The sequence below is a fragment of the Oncorhynchus mykiss genome, chromosome 3 (genome assembly GCF_013265735.2).
Source record: "Oncorhynchus mykiss isolate Arlee chromosome 3, USDA_OmykA_1.1, whole genome shotgun sequence".
NCBI classification, from domain to species: domain Eukaryota; kingdom Metazoa; phylum Chordata; class Actinopteri; order Salmoniformes; family Salmonidae; genus Oncorhynchus; species Oncorhynchus mykiss.
In genome coordinates, this window is record NC_048567.1 from 55,113,009 (window position 1) to 55,128,050 (window position 15,042).

The 15,042-nt window shown below is 41.4% G+C and overlaps 1 protein-coding gene across 3 annotated transcripts in view; it reads right to left on the reverse strand.

Annotated features, from left to right (window-relative positions):
• LOC110520227 (pleckstrin homology domain-containing family M member 3) overlaps window positions 1-9,005 on the reverse strand; it is a 50,221-nt gene extending 41,216 nt beyond the window's left edge. For 2 of the 3 annotated variants that reach the window (XR_005049721.1, XM_036974620.1), the window contains exons 1-2: window positions 8,789-9,000; window positions 5,813-6,868 (exon numbers count right to left, since the gene is read on the reverse strand). Coding sequence is in view for 1 of the 3 variants with exons in the window: in XM_036974620.1 (XP_036830515.1) it covers window positions 5,813-6,323 (511 nt within the window). In the remaining 2 variants the exon portion in view is untranslated. Of the gene's footprint in view, window positions 1-5,812; window positions 6,869-8,788 lie in introns of all 3 variants that reach the window. The other variant, XR_005049715.1, reaches the window with a different exon arrangement.
• Between the last annotated feature and the right edge of the window lie 6,037 nt (window positions 9,006-15,042).

Sequence of the window (15,042 nt, forward strand, 5' to 3'; positions counted from 1 at the left end):
CTCTTTCTCCTCATTTGAGTACATTTGGTGACAGAATGACATATTATGGTCTCTCCCTAAACAAATACAAACAAGCAGACTAAACAACATGCATCAGGGAGGTTTGTATTATTCACCACATTATCTATCCTGTTGCCTAGTCACTTTACCCCTACCTATACAGTACCAGTCAAACCTTTGGTCACACCTACTCATTCCAGGTTTTCTTTATTTTTTACATTGTATAATAATAGTGAAGACATCAAAACTATGAAATAACATATGGAATCATGTATTAACCAAAAAAGTGTTAGACAAATCAAAATATATGTGAGATTCTTCAAATAGCCACCCTTTGCCTTGATGACAGCTTTGCACACTCTTGCCATTCTGTCAACCAGCTTTACATAGAATGCTTTCTAACAGTCTTGAAGAAGTTCCCACATATGCTGATCACTTGTTGGCTGCATTTCCTTCACTCTGCAGTCCAACTCATCCCAAACCATCTCAATTGGGTTGAGGTCGGGTGATTGTGGAGGCCAGGTCATCTGATGCAACACCCCATCACTCTCCTTCTTGGTCAAATAGCCCTTACACAGCCTGGAGGTGTGTTGGATCATTGTCCTGTTGAAAAACAAATGATAGTCCCACTAAGCCCAATCCAGATGGGATGGCATATCGCTGCAGAATGCTGTGGTAGCCATGCTGGTTAAGTGTGCCTTAATCTAAATAAATCACAGTGTCACCAGCAAAGCACCATCACACCTCCTCCGCATCTGTGGTTCCCACTGTGAAGCATGGAGGAGATCACCTACTCTGCATCTCACAAAGACACGGCGGTTGGACTCATCAGACCAAAGGACAGATTTCCACTGGTCTAATTGCTCATTTCTTGGCCCAAGCAAGTCTCTTCTTATTGGTGTTCTTTAGTAGTGGTTTCATTGCAGTAATTTGACCACGAAGGCCTTATTCACACAGTCTCCTCTGAACAGTTGATGTTGAGATTAGAGGTCGACCGATTAATCGGAATGGGCGATTAATTAGGGCCGATTTCAAGTTTTCATAACAATCGCAAATCGGTATTTACATTTTATTTTTTAATACCTTTATTTAACTAGGCAAGTCAGTTAAGAACACATTCTTATTTTCAATGACGGCCTAGGAACGTTGGGTTAACTGCCTTGTTTGGGGGCAGAACGACAGATTTTCACCTTGTCAGCTCGGGGGATTCAATCTTGCAGCCTTACAGTTAACTAGTCCAACGCTAGAACCACCTGCCTCTCGTTGCACTCCACAAGGAGACTGACTGCCTGTTCCGCGAATGCAGTAAAAGCCAAGGTAAGTTGCTAGCTAGCATTAAACTTATCTTATAAAAAACAATCAATCAATCATAATCACTAGTTATAACTACACATGGTTGATGATATTACTAGTTTATCTAGCGTGTCCTGCGTTGCATATAATCGATGCAACGCTGGGGGATGATTTAACAAAAGCGCATTTGCGAAAATAGCACAATCGTTGGACGACTGTACCTAATCATAAACACCAATGCCTTTCTTAAAATCAATACACATGAGTATATATTTTTAAAACTGCATATTTAGCTAAAAGAAATCCAGGTTAGCAGGCAATATTAACCAGGTGAAATTGTGTAACTTCTCTTGCGTTCATTGCACGCAGAGTCAGGGTATATGCAACAGTTTGGGCAGCCTGGCTCATTGCGAACTAATTTGCCAGAATGTTTCGTAATTATGACATAACATTGAAGGTTGTGCAATGTAACAAGAATATTTAGACTTAGGGATGCCACCCGTTAGATAAAATACAGAACGGTTCCGTATTTCACTGAAATAATAAACGTTTTGTTTTCGAAATGATAGTTTCCGGATTCGACCATATTAATGACCAAAGGCTTGTATTTCTGTGTGTTATTATGTTATAATTAAGTCTATGATTTGATAGAGCAGTCTGACTGAACAATGGTATGCAGCAGCAGGCTCGTAAGCATTCATTCAAACAGCACTTTCGTGCGTTTTGCCAGCAGCTCTTCACAAGCACAGTGCTGTTTATGACTTCAAGCCCATCAGCCTAATGGCTGGTGTAACCGATGTGAAATGGCTAGCTAGTTAGCGGGGTGCAGGCTAATAGTGTTTCAAACGTCACTCGCTCTGAGACTTGGAGTAGTTATTCCCCTTGCTCTGCAAGGGCCGCGGCTTTTGTGGAGCGATGGGTAACGCTGTTTCGAGTGTGGCTGTTGTCGTTGTGTTCCTGGTTCGAGCCCAGGGAGGAGCGAGGAGAGGAACGGAAGCTATACTGTTACACTGGCAATACTATAGTGCCTATAAGAACATCCAATAGTCAAAGGTATATGAAATACAAATGGTATAGAGAGAAACAGCCCTATAAATACTATATTAACTACAACCTAAAACCTCTTACCTTGGAATATTGAAGTCTCATGTTAAAAGGAACCACCAACTTTCATATGTTCTCATGTTCTGAGCAAGGAACTCAAACGTTAGCTTTTTTACATGGCACATAGTGCACAATTTACTTCTCCAACACTTTGTGTGCTGCCATCCTGTTAGGTAACAGATTATTTTATTACAATGGTTCAATTGGATTTTCATTGTGTTCAATGGTGTTATTTGCCCCCTAGTGGATATTTCTGGTACTTAGAAAGACTACGCAAACAGGAAGTAGAGAATTTGTTCTGCACGCATAGAAGCAGCTACAAACAACGCTACGGTGCAGGTCTTTCAATGTAGTTATTTCTTGTCACGCTTCAGCCTTGGAGTATATTTGTTTAAGTTCAATTCAAGCATTTAGCTAATGATTATAATCTTGTTATTGATAGAGTTGCTTACATATCAATGTTGGTTGCATTTCCTCACAAATTGCAATGCCTTTCATGTATGTCGTTAGCTGTTTTACTTTGCTCGTGCGTCATGCAAACAAATTGTAAAATATACAATACTGTAGTTTTGTTACTGTTCCTAGTGTAATATGCTTTGTTATTCTACATAAATGGTTGTACATTATTAGAGTAATGAAAGGAGCCAATTACCATATGAGTAACAATTAGCTATGTGGGTTGGCATCATGCCAGATGCATGGTACCTTAGCGCGTGCTTTGTATTTATGCAACTTCAAATATATAATGTACAGCTACAGTGTTTCGGTGTGAATTGAATACTAAAGTATTTTCTTTTCTGTATTTTGCAGTTTCACAACATAAACGTTTTCAATATATTCATTCAAGAAAAGTCACGCCTTGGGAGTTTTATTGAAGACTTAGTTGTTAGCTATCTGTCTAGTTTTGCATGGGAACGCAACTCAAGGGCAGAATACTTTGTTTTTGCATTATTTAAACCAAATTGAACATGTTTCATTATTTATTTTAGGCTAAATGGATTTTTATTTATATTATATTAAGTTAAAATAAGTGTTCATTCACTATTGTTGTAATTGTCATTATTATAAATGAATAAAAATCGTCCGATTAATCGGTATCGGCTTTTTTGGTCCTCCAATAATCGGCATTGAAAAATCATAATCGGTCGACCTCTAGTTGAGATGTGTGTTACTTGAACTCTGAAGTATTTATTTGGGTTGCAATTTCTGAGGCTGGTAACTCTAATGAACTTATCCTCTGCAGCAGAGGTAACTCTGGGTCTTCCATTCCTGTGGCGGTCCTCATGAAAGAGAGTTTTATCATAGTGCTTGATGGTTTTAGCGACTGCACTTGAAGAAACATTAAAAGTTCTTGAAATTTTCCAGATTGACTGATCTTCATCTTAAAATAATGATGGACTGTCGTTTCTCTTTGCTTATTTGAGCTGTTCCTGCCATAATATGGACTTGGTCTTTTACCAAATAGGGCTATCCCCTGTATACCACCCCTACCATGTCACAACACAACTGACTGGCTCAAACACATTAAGGAAATAAATTCCACAAATTAACTTAACTAGGCACACCTGTTAATTGAAATTAATTCCAGGTGACTACCTCATGAAGCTGGTTGAGAGAATGCCAAGTGTGCAAAACTGTCATCAAGCAAAAAAGGGTGGCTACTTTGAAGAATCTCAAATATAAAATATATTTAAATTTGTTTCACAATTTGTCTACACTATTATTCTACAATGTAGAAAATAGTAAAAATTAAGAACCTTGGAAAGAGGTGTCCAAACTTGACTGGTACTGTATGTACAGTACATACTGTAGCTACCTCAATTACCTCGTACCCGTACACCGACTGGTACTCCCTGTATTTAGCCATGTTATTTTCTACTCCCTACATATAGCCATGTTATTTTCTACTCCCTACATATAGCCATGTTATTTTCTACTCCCTACATATAGCCATGTTATTTTCTACTCCCTATATATAGCCATGTTATTTTCTACTCCCTACATATAACCATGTTATTTTCTACTCCCTACATATAGCCATGTTATTTTCTACTCCCTACATATAACCATGTTATTTTCTACTCCCTACATATAGCCATGTTATTTTCTACTCCCTACATATAGCCATGTTATTTTCTACTCCCTACATATAGCCATGTTATTTTCTACTCCCTACATATAGCCATGTTATTTTCTACTCCCTACATATAGCCATGTTATTTTCTACTCCCTACATATAGACCTGTTATTTTCTACTCCCTACATATAGCCATGTTATTTTCTACTCCCTACATTTAGCCATGTTATTTTCTACTCCCTACATATAGCCATGTTATTTTCTACTCCCTACATATAGCCATGTTATTTTCTACTCCCTACATATAGCCATGTTATTTTCTACTCCCTACATATAGCCATGTTATTTTCTACTCCCTACATATAGCCATGTTATTTTCTACTCCCTACATATAACCATGTTATTTTTACTCATTATTCACTGTGCATTTATTCCTCATCACTTTCTATTTTGTTATACATTTTTAACTCTGCATTGTTGGAAATGGACCCGTAAGTAAGCATTTCACTGTTAGTCTACACCTGTTGTCTATGAAGCATGTGACAAATAACATTTGATTTATTTGATCCTGAGTGGCCATTGCTGTGTTCCAGAATAATACAATACTGTCTGCAGCATGCAGTACAGCTGTGTCATAGCCTAGGCCTATTCGTTTTCTCTAGGACGCTGAAATTATCTTCATTTACACAAAGGTGGAAACTAGTCCTAACCTTAATCTAGTCTCTGACACAACAAGGAAAAGTACATGTCATGATAGCATAAGTCTATTCATCCAATATTTAAAAAAGACACTAGCATTGACTTGAGTATCAACTAGGGCTGTGAAGGTCTTGGAATTTGAGGTTGCGGTAATTGGCCAGGGCAATGTACACGGTCGGTCACTGACATAATCGTTGGGAGGGGGGGGAAGAGTCTATTAACATGCATTGTATAAAAGAAAGTCCACTCATCAGCGCTTCTACACCCCCGCGCATCTAACGTTAGCGGTTTAGCTGCTGGAGCATCAAACGACCGTTGGAAAGAGGAGATGTAGACAGTTTAATAGACAGACTTAATTAGCAAAACAATTGCTTATAATCTTTAGCAAATAATACCGCTAATAGGTCAAGTTTATCTACATGAAAATATAGTTATTAAAAATGTTTTTCAATTTTTTTTATGTAGGCCTATTTTTAAATGGTTTTGACAGTTATTTTATTTTCATGACTGTCTTCCTCCATAACCGTCACACGGTTATTCAATTACCGCCACAGCCCTATTATTAACCAATAATACATAAGCTGTGTGTCCTTATCAGCTAACCAAAGAAGAAGGACATACTCTTCCTTCCAGCCTTACCTTCTTCTCTCTGGTCGTTGAGAGCAATGTTCTTCAGCATGTTCTTGTCCACAGCAGGCAGGCCATTAGCGTTGTCTGTGTAGGACGGCCGGTAGTTGACATCAGAACGTGAGCGGTTGTGGCCTTTCTTAAAAGCGGTGTTGGAGGAGTTAGAGGTGGTGTTGTTGGTGTCCTTGGTGTGGGCAGCCAGGTCGTTGGTGGAACGAGCACGACTCCTTTTCCCCTGCCTCAGAGCCAGCACGCTGAAGGCAGAGGGCTGGTCAGCCCAGGCCACGTTACGGGGGGACACCTCGGTCCCCTGCTCCCTGGCCAGCAGGCCCCACACCCCGCTAGAGCTCAGCTTCCCCAGGGCTGCAGACATCTCCTGCAGCTTGGGGTGGTGTTGCCTAGGCTGCCGGAACCCATCCCCACCCTGGCAGTGGCTTTGGCCTCCACCCCCATCCAGGCAGTGTAGGAAGTCCTCAGTGGCCTCCAGGGCAGGACTGATGTCCTCCACATCCAGCCCTTCCATGGTGCTCCTGGGGTGGGTCCCTCCTAGAGGCTGTTAGGGCAGGCGGGTGGTCCTCTATGGGGTGGGATGGTCCTCTATGGGGTGGGATGGTCCTCTATGGGGCGGGGTGGCTCTGGAACTTGCAGGCGAAGCATCTGCCGTCTGAGCCCCAGAGGGAGGCAGTCTGAGCGGATGGTGTTCCTCGAGGGCAGGAAGCTCCTTCCAGGACAACAATCCCTCTTTAACACAGCTCTGTTAATCAACTAGCTAGAGGCGGATGATCCTACTGAGTTAATGCTAGAGATTGGCATAGTAAGAGGAGTAGGTCTGGCCTTTGCCAGAAATTCTCATGGCACAGTTTTTGGTGGCACTGTTTTTCTTACACAGGCCGATACACACACACACTTGAAGAACTGTGGTGCTGTGTGTGTGTGTGAGAGAGAGGGAGAGAGAGAGAGAGAGAGAGCTTTCACACGAATCCACATATGGATGTGTGTAACAAAGAAGAATGCTCCTCCTCCACATTGGGTGATGATGTCAACAAAAGGGGTCAATATGAAGATTCACTGTGTCATGAAAAAGAGGGAACAAAAAAAGGAAGCATGTCAGGGTTGATTATCGGACTGTAAGAAACACAGAACAGGGTCAACATCAGTTAGGTTTAGCACTGAACGAGGCTAAGCAAGCTTCACATTTCCCATTATCATAGAACATGCTAATTATTCTGACAGATAGCCTAAAAATAGTTAAACACTCACTACCAGCAATTTTAACTCATTGTAAATCAATTACCTACAATCAATCTGAACCTACCCTCAATCATCACCTAAAAAGGGTCTCAAATAGACGTCTCCTCAAAGTCAGACTCATCATCGGACGCTCCCTCAACTGTTCGGATCATCCCAGTTTGAGGGAGTAAATGGAGTCTAACACACAGCCAACCTGTGCCTCAGGCATGGACCAACCTGGTTGGAGCGGTGTTCCCTTTCATCTGCCCAGCCAGTTTAGCCTCTCACTGTTTGTTGTTATTTTTCTCTTCCTCCCCGATGCAACCTCTGACTCCTCATCTATCGCTACCTCCCCCTCTCTCACTGACAGGCCCATCGATTTTCCCTGCCTCCCTCCCTTGCCCCTCCCGGCTCAGGGTCTTTCACTTTCTTCCAGTAATGAATTATTTAGAGGGCATTACATCACCATTAGCCAATCGCTGGACGGCATACAGTCAGTACTTCACTTAGAAAGGGTGATGTGGAGGAAGGGGGTGATGGTGGGGAGGTGGATCGATCAGTAAGCAGGCAGGCCAGATGAGGCTGTGCTTAGGAATGTTGTCTCCGTGACAACAACCCTGGCCAGAGGCTGGGGCAGGTTGTGACTCCAGCTTCAGCAGCTATCGGACTCATCAATGTCTCTTCAGCAATGACCTCACTGCATCTAATGAAACACTATGTCGTCATGGCTATGTACTGTATGCTCATAGCAAACTAACATCCAGACAATCATCCTGCACTAAAGAGTACGCCCAACACTAGGAAAACATATTCAACCATCCCCAAGAGCAAACGGTAAAAAGGAAAACACAAATCATAACATTTGACATGAGTGACCTTGACTCAAAAAGGCTTGGTTGCATGTGATGGGTTAAGTGCATGACTGTCTGAGGCTAGCAGCACCCCCAGCAGCAAGCAGCAGCTGAGTCACGACTGTGTCCTCACCTTCCCAGCAGACCACCCTGTGTGACACAGAAGCACACAGTGCCTCCTCACTGACTTTTTATATCCCTCTCACACAGCAGCACACAGCAGGCATTGCATCCTCCCTTAGGGTATGAAGCATAAGCATTTCGCTACACTCGCAATAACATCTGCTAACCATGCGTATACACTTCTTTATTTTATATATTCATTTGAAATGGTGGTAACGTTAACTAGCTAACAGAGGAAGTGTCTCTAGTGCAGTTAGCGATTCCTTGATCAATACAAGGGGAAAGCGCAGTCAAGACAGGTGTCTTTCTTAGAACTTCAGTCGACTAGTTGTTATCAACGCAAGTATTACAGTTTTACATAAGGTTAGACATCCTGACCAGCTGCATCCTGCTTGAGTGGTTCACTGACATAACTAGTTAGCAAGCTATTTAGCTAGCCCCAAACTAGCACAGAATATTAGACAACTTCCAACATTCGTCATTGAAACAATAATTACCTAGCTTGTAGAGCTTGCCTCACGGTACCAATCTAGATAAACGACTCAGCTAGCTAGCAGGTGTGAATGTCCATCATCTACTGTAACTAGCTAACTTAGCAAGCAAGCTAACGTTAGCTAGCCTCCATCCTTGAACAATGTCATTTTGATAGCAGGGGTAAAACCATCTACACGCGCAAATATTTATAAATATTTGTTAACATTGTATTTCAAAAACAACATAAAGCTAGCTAAATACCCACAGGCACGTCTCCGAGAAAAAAACAAATATATAAATCGTGACTCACCTGAATCTGTTTACAAATATGTAATTTTCTGGTCCGTCAGCGAAAACGTTCACCGGATGGAACTAATAGTTCCGTCATTAAATGTTCCGTCTCAATTCTGCCGGGGGAGTTATTGCATGGTCTTACAACTTGTGTGAGTTTGCCATGCATTCTAGAGAAGTTTGCCATGCGTTCTAGAGAATGGTAGAAGTTTGCCATGCATCCCAGATCAGGTCAGAATAATTACTGTACAGAGTTGTAAATTCATCAATATCATGCATAGTAATGAATTATTGTATAAGTAATAATGTAATAGTATGATAATATTAACATGATAATGCTGGTGTTATTATAATTTCAACATTAATCGAAAGAACCTAAGTGTGTAATAATAATCGACAACCTTTTGGTGAGTTGCTAAACCTTGTATCCCTCTGTCACAATCACCTCTTTTTTTTCTTCTTTTTTTTTAACCATTTATTGTATTTTTTAATTCACACAAATTAACCTACAGTTGTTTCGAGACCAGTATAATACCAATCTATTGACTAAGGCAGGTGACAGTAGCGGGGGGAACATTTCAAACTGACAGTCCTCCTACAGAGGTCATAAAGACATTTCTCTAATGATGAATCTGAGTGGAGGGGTGGAGGAAAGAGAACAGAGCATATTTTTTCCTAATAGGGCAGAGCTAACGGTCCTTGAAGCTACCCAGCGTCCATTGTGCTTGCCCCACAGAAAGAGAAACATTATTCAAGTCTCTTTCAGGCCAGAGAGAGAAACACAGTAATTATCGTGAGCTCTCTGGCTAAACCTCCGACCTCCCCTCCCCTCACTCGGTCCCTCAGCGCTCCACTGTACCCTTTCTGTGTGCTTATTGTCTAGGCTCATTTAAAAAGCCTTCTCTAATGAGGGGGACTGGCCCGGGCTAATGGGCTCAAATAAGTTCCTCTCCGAAGCATTGTTGTGGGATAATGGTGCTATGAGCCCCAGGTGTAAACTTGCAGACGCCGTATTGTGCATGACCTACATAGAGCTGCATGTGAATTCCTGCTCAATTCTATTTGTCCCAGGAAACTCTCCTCTCTTTTTTTTGTTCTGAGAGGAGAGTCAATTATGGCAGTCAGGGATTAGGCCTAGCTGTTTTTGGGAGAGATGCAGGAGGAGGCAGAGAAGGACTTGTAGTTCTGTTTGATAGCTCAATAGTATAATGGATAAATACCCTTTGAAATGGGATTATATTGAAATAATATACACATTAATAGAGCAGTATATAATGTGATAACCTCAAGGACATCACGGCATTGAACACATGTTAACATTGTAGCATGGACACTACTAACAGTGAATGGTATTGGTTGCTTCCTTCAGAGACTTGAAGGAACTATTGTTCATTCACCAAGTAAAGTATAAATGCAAATTTGTCACATAATGATTTTATTTGTGTATACAATAATACATTTTATATGTTATCTTCCTCCCACAGTGTCTGTATCCAGCAAGACACAACAAAACCTTCAATCTAAGTGCGCTGCCTGGATACAAGATTGACATTGCAAATAAGGTTGAGTATCAACATCAAGAACAAGACCATTTCTATCCGTATCCCCCTAATTTTTCCATCTAACAGCACTCTTTCCCTCTCTCGTTTCTTGACCCACGCACTCCACTCCACTCTATCTATCTATATCTCTTTTCTCTCTGTCTGTTTCTCCCATCCATCTCCCCCCTATATTTTGATTATACCCTCCTGTTCTGATGACTAAATTATGATTGGGTTTAAGGATGGCAGTGCTTTCATCTGGCCAGTGTTGTTCTGCTCTCTCCCTCTCCAACACAAAGGGCCCGCTACCTCTGCTCTGCTCGACCGCTTTTGAAGAGTAGAGTGGCTGTTGGGTCCCCATGGAAACGGCAGCACAGGGGCCTCTTATGTCCTCCCTACCGGAGCAAGGTGTCCTCACCACAGAATAGAGACAGAGTTAGAATACAGACAGAAGAACACAAAGGAAAACACAGCTCTTATCTTATAAATCTGTGAAAAGGAAGTGATTTCAGGAGAAATAGGGGCAATTTGACTATGTATTATGATCTGTTTTTTTTTTCGTGTTGGAATGGCATTTTTTACCAGGGTGTCTGTTTGCTATGCAAGGCTAAGTCACATACCGGTAGACATCTAGTACATTTCAATCCTATGTAAAAAGGTAAAACAGAACAATCATAATCATGCCATTATGTTGCCATTATATATGCTGTTCTATAGGGGCATGTAAAGGGCATAGTATGTTGTAATTATGAATATCATGACTATAGGATATGAGAGGGAGGATGGACAAAGACTTAATTGAAAGGCGGCCAAATGTATAGCAGTAAACATTTAGGACTACAAGACTAGACCTCCTGAATGTGTTCATTCAAAGCACTGACTAAACCAACAGTATCAACATATGACCAACCTGAAGAGACAGCTTCCTGGCGGGATGTACCCAGCTGGCACATTTGGTTCCTTGGAAGTTGTGGGAACATATATGTTTTTAGTTTCACATTGGTTGTGGGAACAAAGCCATATGTTTCCTGACTTTTCTGGGAATATTATTTACAGGTTACACGGAGGTTCTGAGAATGTTTTACTCTGGTTCCTTGAACATTTTCCTGGGAGGTTTTATTAACGCTCTGAGAACGGAAATTATAGGTTATTTGGAGGTTTTTGAATAACTTCCTTAAAACTTTCCTTAAAACTTTCACTGAATGTTTCAATATGACTTTTAGTAACACTGCTAGCTTATTTTGAGTTAACTTTTATGAACTACAAGCACAGATAGGACACATGGAACTTAATTGACTTAATCAGACATGAATCATGAAAACTATTTTTTTATTGTGACACAGCATCAGTGAGATTTGAACCTATAATCTTCTGTTCTCTGTCAATGGAATAAGTACACCCCGCCAGCATGCCATGTTTTTTACACATACAAGGCTGTTAATTTTAGTCTATTCAAACAGATTTCAAAGGAAACAAGCACTCATTAAGATCTGTTAGTGGGTGCGGCCAACTCACCTGAACACAATTAACAAGATAGAGTTTTGTTGATGCTGAGAACTGAATGTATGTTTTTAAATAACATTCTTAGAACGTTATCTGAACATTGCTAAAGTTTTCTTGTGGTTTTCATGGAAAGTTTTTTTTAACATTCTCAGAACTATTTGAGAACATGACTTTAAACAGAACCATGAGGAAACCTGCAGGAAACATTATGCTGAAGTACTGAAATTCCCACGGAAGAATGTTGTTTCTTAACATTCACTGAACTATTTGAGAACATGCCTAAAGTCAAACCAGTTGGAGAACGTTCCTAGAACATTACCAAATTTGAAATGAAATGTAACCATGTTTGAACTTTCAGGAAACATTCTGTTAACCCTTTACACTAGTGGGAATTGGCCTATATGGATAGGGCTAAATTGAAAAGTGTCTCATAGAAGAAATATGAAGCATATACATAACCATGATAGCAATTAAAAGGGAACAGTTTGGAGATTATGGAAACATTATTAAACTAAAGGTGAGGACAACAGTTCACCTGACACAAGACTGAATCCAAACATGACACTTTTGATTTTATGTGCATTTTACATTTATTGTACTTTTCGCCGTATTTGTCGACAACGAAATCTGAAAATACTCTGGATACATTCAGTAATATGATAAGAATATTCTTGGACAATTTGGGTTAGGTGCAACATAAGACAAAAAAATCACAAGGGTTTGAGTGAGAGGTCAAACTGGTGACTCCAAGTGACACAGTGTGCACAGTTCCCAAGTAATTTCAATGCACTTTTATGACTCAAAGAAGACTCTTCAACTATAAGGTGCGTTTTTGAGCTCTCCTAGCTGTGCCGTTGAGGAACTAGAGCAAGCATGCTTGTAGTTGTTTTGTTTGGAACACAGTCCTGCATCCCTGCCATTAACTTCCAATTTACCGGGATTCTATGCCTCTAACCCTATTACGGGGGCTGAGTCACTGGCTTACTGGCGCTCTTCCATCCCGTCGCTAGGAGGGGTGTATCACTGATGTGATCTTCCTGTCCAGGTTTGGCGCCCCCCTCGGGTTCGTGCCGTGGGGGAGATCTTCATGGGCTATACTCGGCCTTGTCTCAGGGTAGTAAGTTGGTGGTTGAAGATATCCTTCTAGTGGTGTAGGGGCTGTGCTTTGGCAAAGTGGGTGAGGTTATATCCTGCCTGGTTGGCCCTGTTCGGGGGGATCGTCGGATCGGGCCACAGTGTCACACGAGCCCTCCTGTCTCAGCCTCCAGTATTTATGCTACAATAGTTTATGTGTCGGGATGGCTAGGGTCAGTCTGTTATATCTGGAGTATTTTCTCCTGTCTTATCCGGTGTCCTGCGTGAATTTAAGTATGCTCCCTCTAATTCTCTCTCTCCCTCTCTCTCTCTCTCTCTCTCTCCTTCTCTCTTTCTCTCAAAGGACCTGAGCCCTAGGACCATTCCTCAGGACTACCTGGCCTGATGACTCCTTGCTGTCCCCAGTCCACCTGGTCGTGCTGCTGCTCCAGTTTCAACTGTTCTGCCTGCGGCTATGGAACTCTGACCTGTTCACCGGATGTGCTACCTGGTTCCGGACCTGCTGTTTTTGACTCTCTCTCTTTACTGCACCTGCTGTCTCTAACTCTGAATGATTGGCTATGAAAAGCCAACTGACATTTACTCCTGAGGTGCTGACCTGTTGCACCCTCTGCAAACACTGTGATTATTATTATTTGTCCCTGCTGGTCATCTACAGTGCCTTGCGAAAGTATTCGGCCCCCTTGAACTTTGCGACCTTTTGCCACATTTCAGGCTTCAAACATAAAGATATAAAACTGTATTTTTTTGTGAAGAATCAACAACAAGTGGGACACAATCATGAAGTGGAACGACATTTATTGGATATTTCAAACTTTTTTAACAAATCAAAAACTGAAAAATTGGGCGTGCAAAATTATTCAGCCCCCTTAAGTTAATACTTTGTAGCGCCACCTTTTGCTGCGATTACAGCTGTAAGTCGCTTGGGGTATGTCTCTATCAGTTTTGCACATCGAGAGACTGACATTTTTTCCCATTCCTCCTTGCAAAACAGCTCGAGCTCAGTGAGGTTGGATGGAGAGCATTTGTGAACAGCAGTTTTCAGTTCTTTCCACAGATTCTCGATTGGATTCAGGTCTGGCCATTCTAACACCTGGATATGTTTATTTTTGAACCATTCCATTGTAGATTTTGCTTTATGTTTTGGATCATTGTCTTGTTGGAAGACAAATCTCCGTCCCAGTCTCAGGTCTTTTGCAGACTCCATCAGGTTTTCTTCCAGAATGGTCCTGTATTTGGCTCCATCCATCTTCCCATCAATTTTAACCATCTTCCCTGTCCCTGCTGAAGAAAAGCAGGCCCAAACCATGATGCTGCCACCACCATGTTTGACAGTGGGGATGGTGTGTTTAGGGTGATGAGCTGTGTTGCTTTTATGCCAAACATAACGTTTTGCATTGTTGCCAAAAAGTTACATTTTGGTTTCATCTGACCAGAGCACCTTCTTCCACATGTTTGGTGTGTCTCCCAGGTGGCTTGTGGCAAACTTTAAACAACACTTTTTATGGATATCTTTAAGAAATGGCTTTCTTCTTGCCACTCTTCCATAAAGGCCAGATTTGTGCAATATACGACTGATTGTTGTCCTATGGACAGAGTCTCCCACCTCAGCTGTAGATCTCTGCAGTTCATCCAGAGTGATCATGTGCCTCTTGGCTGCATCTCTGATCAGTCTTCTCCTTGTATGAGCTGAAAGTTTAGAGGGACGGCCAGGTCTTGGTAGATTTGTAGTGGTCTGATACTCCTTCCATTTCGATATTATCGCTTGCACAGTGCTCCTTGGGATGTTTAAAGCTTGGGAAATCTTTTTGTATCCAAATCCGGCTTTAAACTTCTTCACAACAGTATCTCGGACCTGCCTGGTGTGTTCCTTGTTCTTCATGATGCTCTCTGCGCTTTTGACGGACCTCTGAGACTATCACAGTGCAAGTGCATTTATACGGAGACTTGATTACACACAGGTGGATTGTATTTATCATCATTAGTCATTTAGGTCAACATTGGATCATTCAGAGATCCTCACTGAACTTCTGGAGAGAGTTTACTGCACTGAAAGTAAAGGGGCTGAATAATTTTGCACACCCAATTTTTCAGTTTTTGATTTGTTAAAAAAGTTTGAAATATCCAATAAATG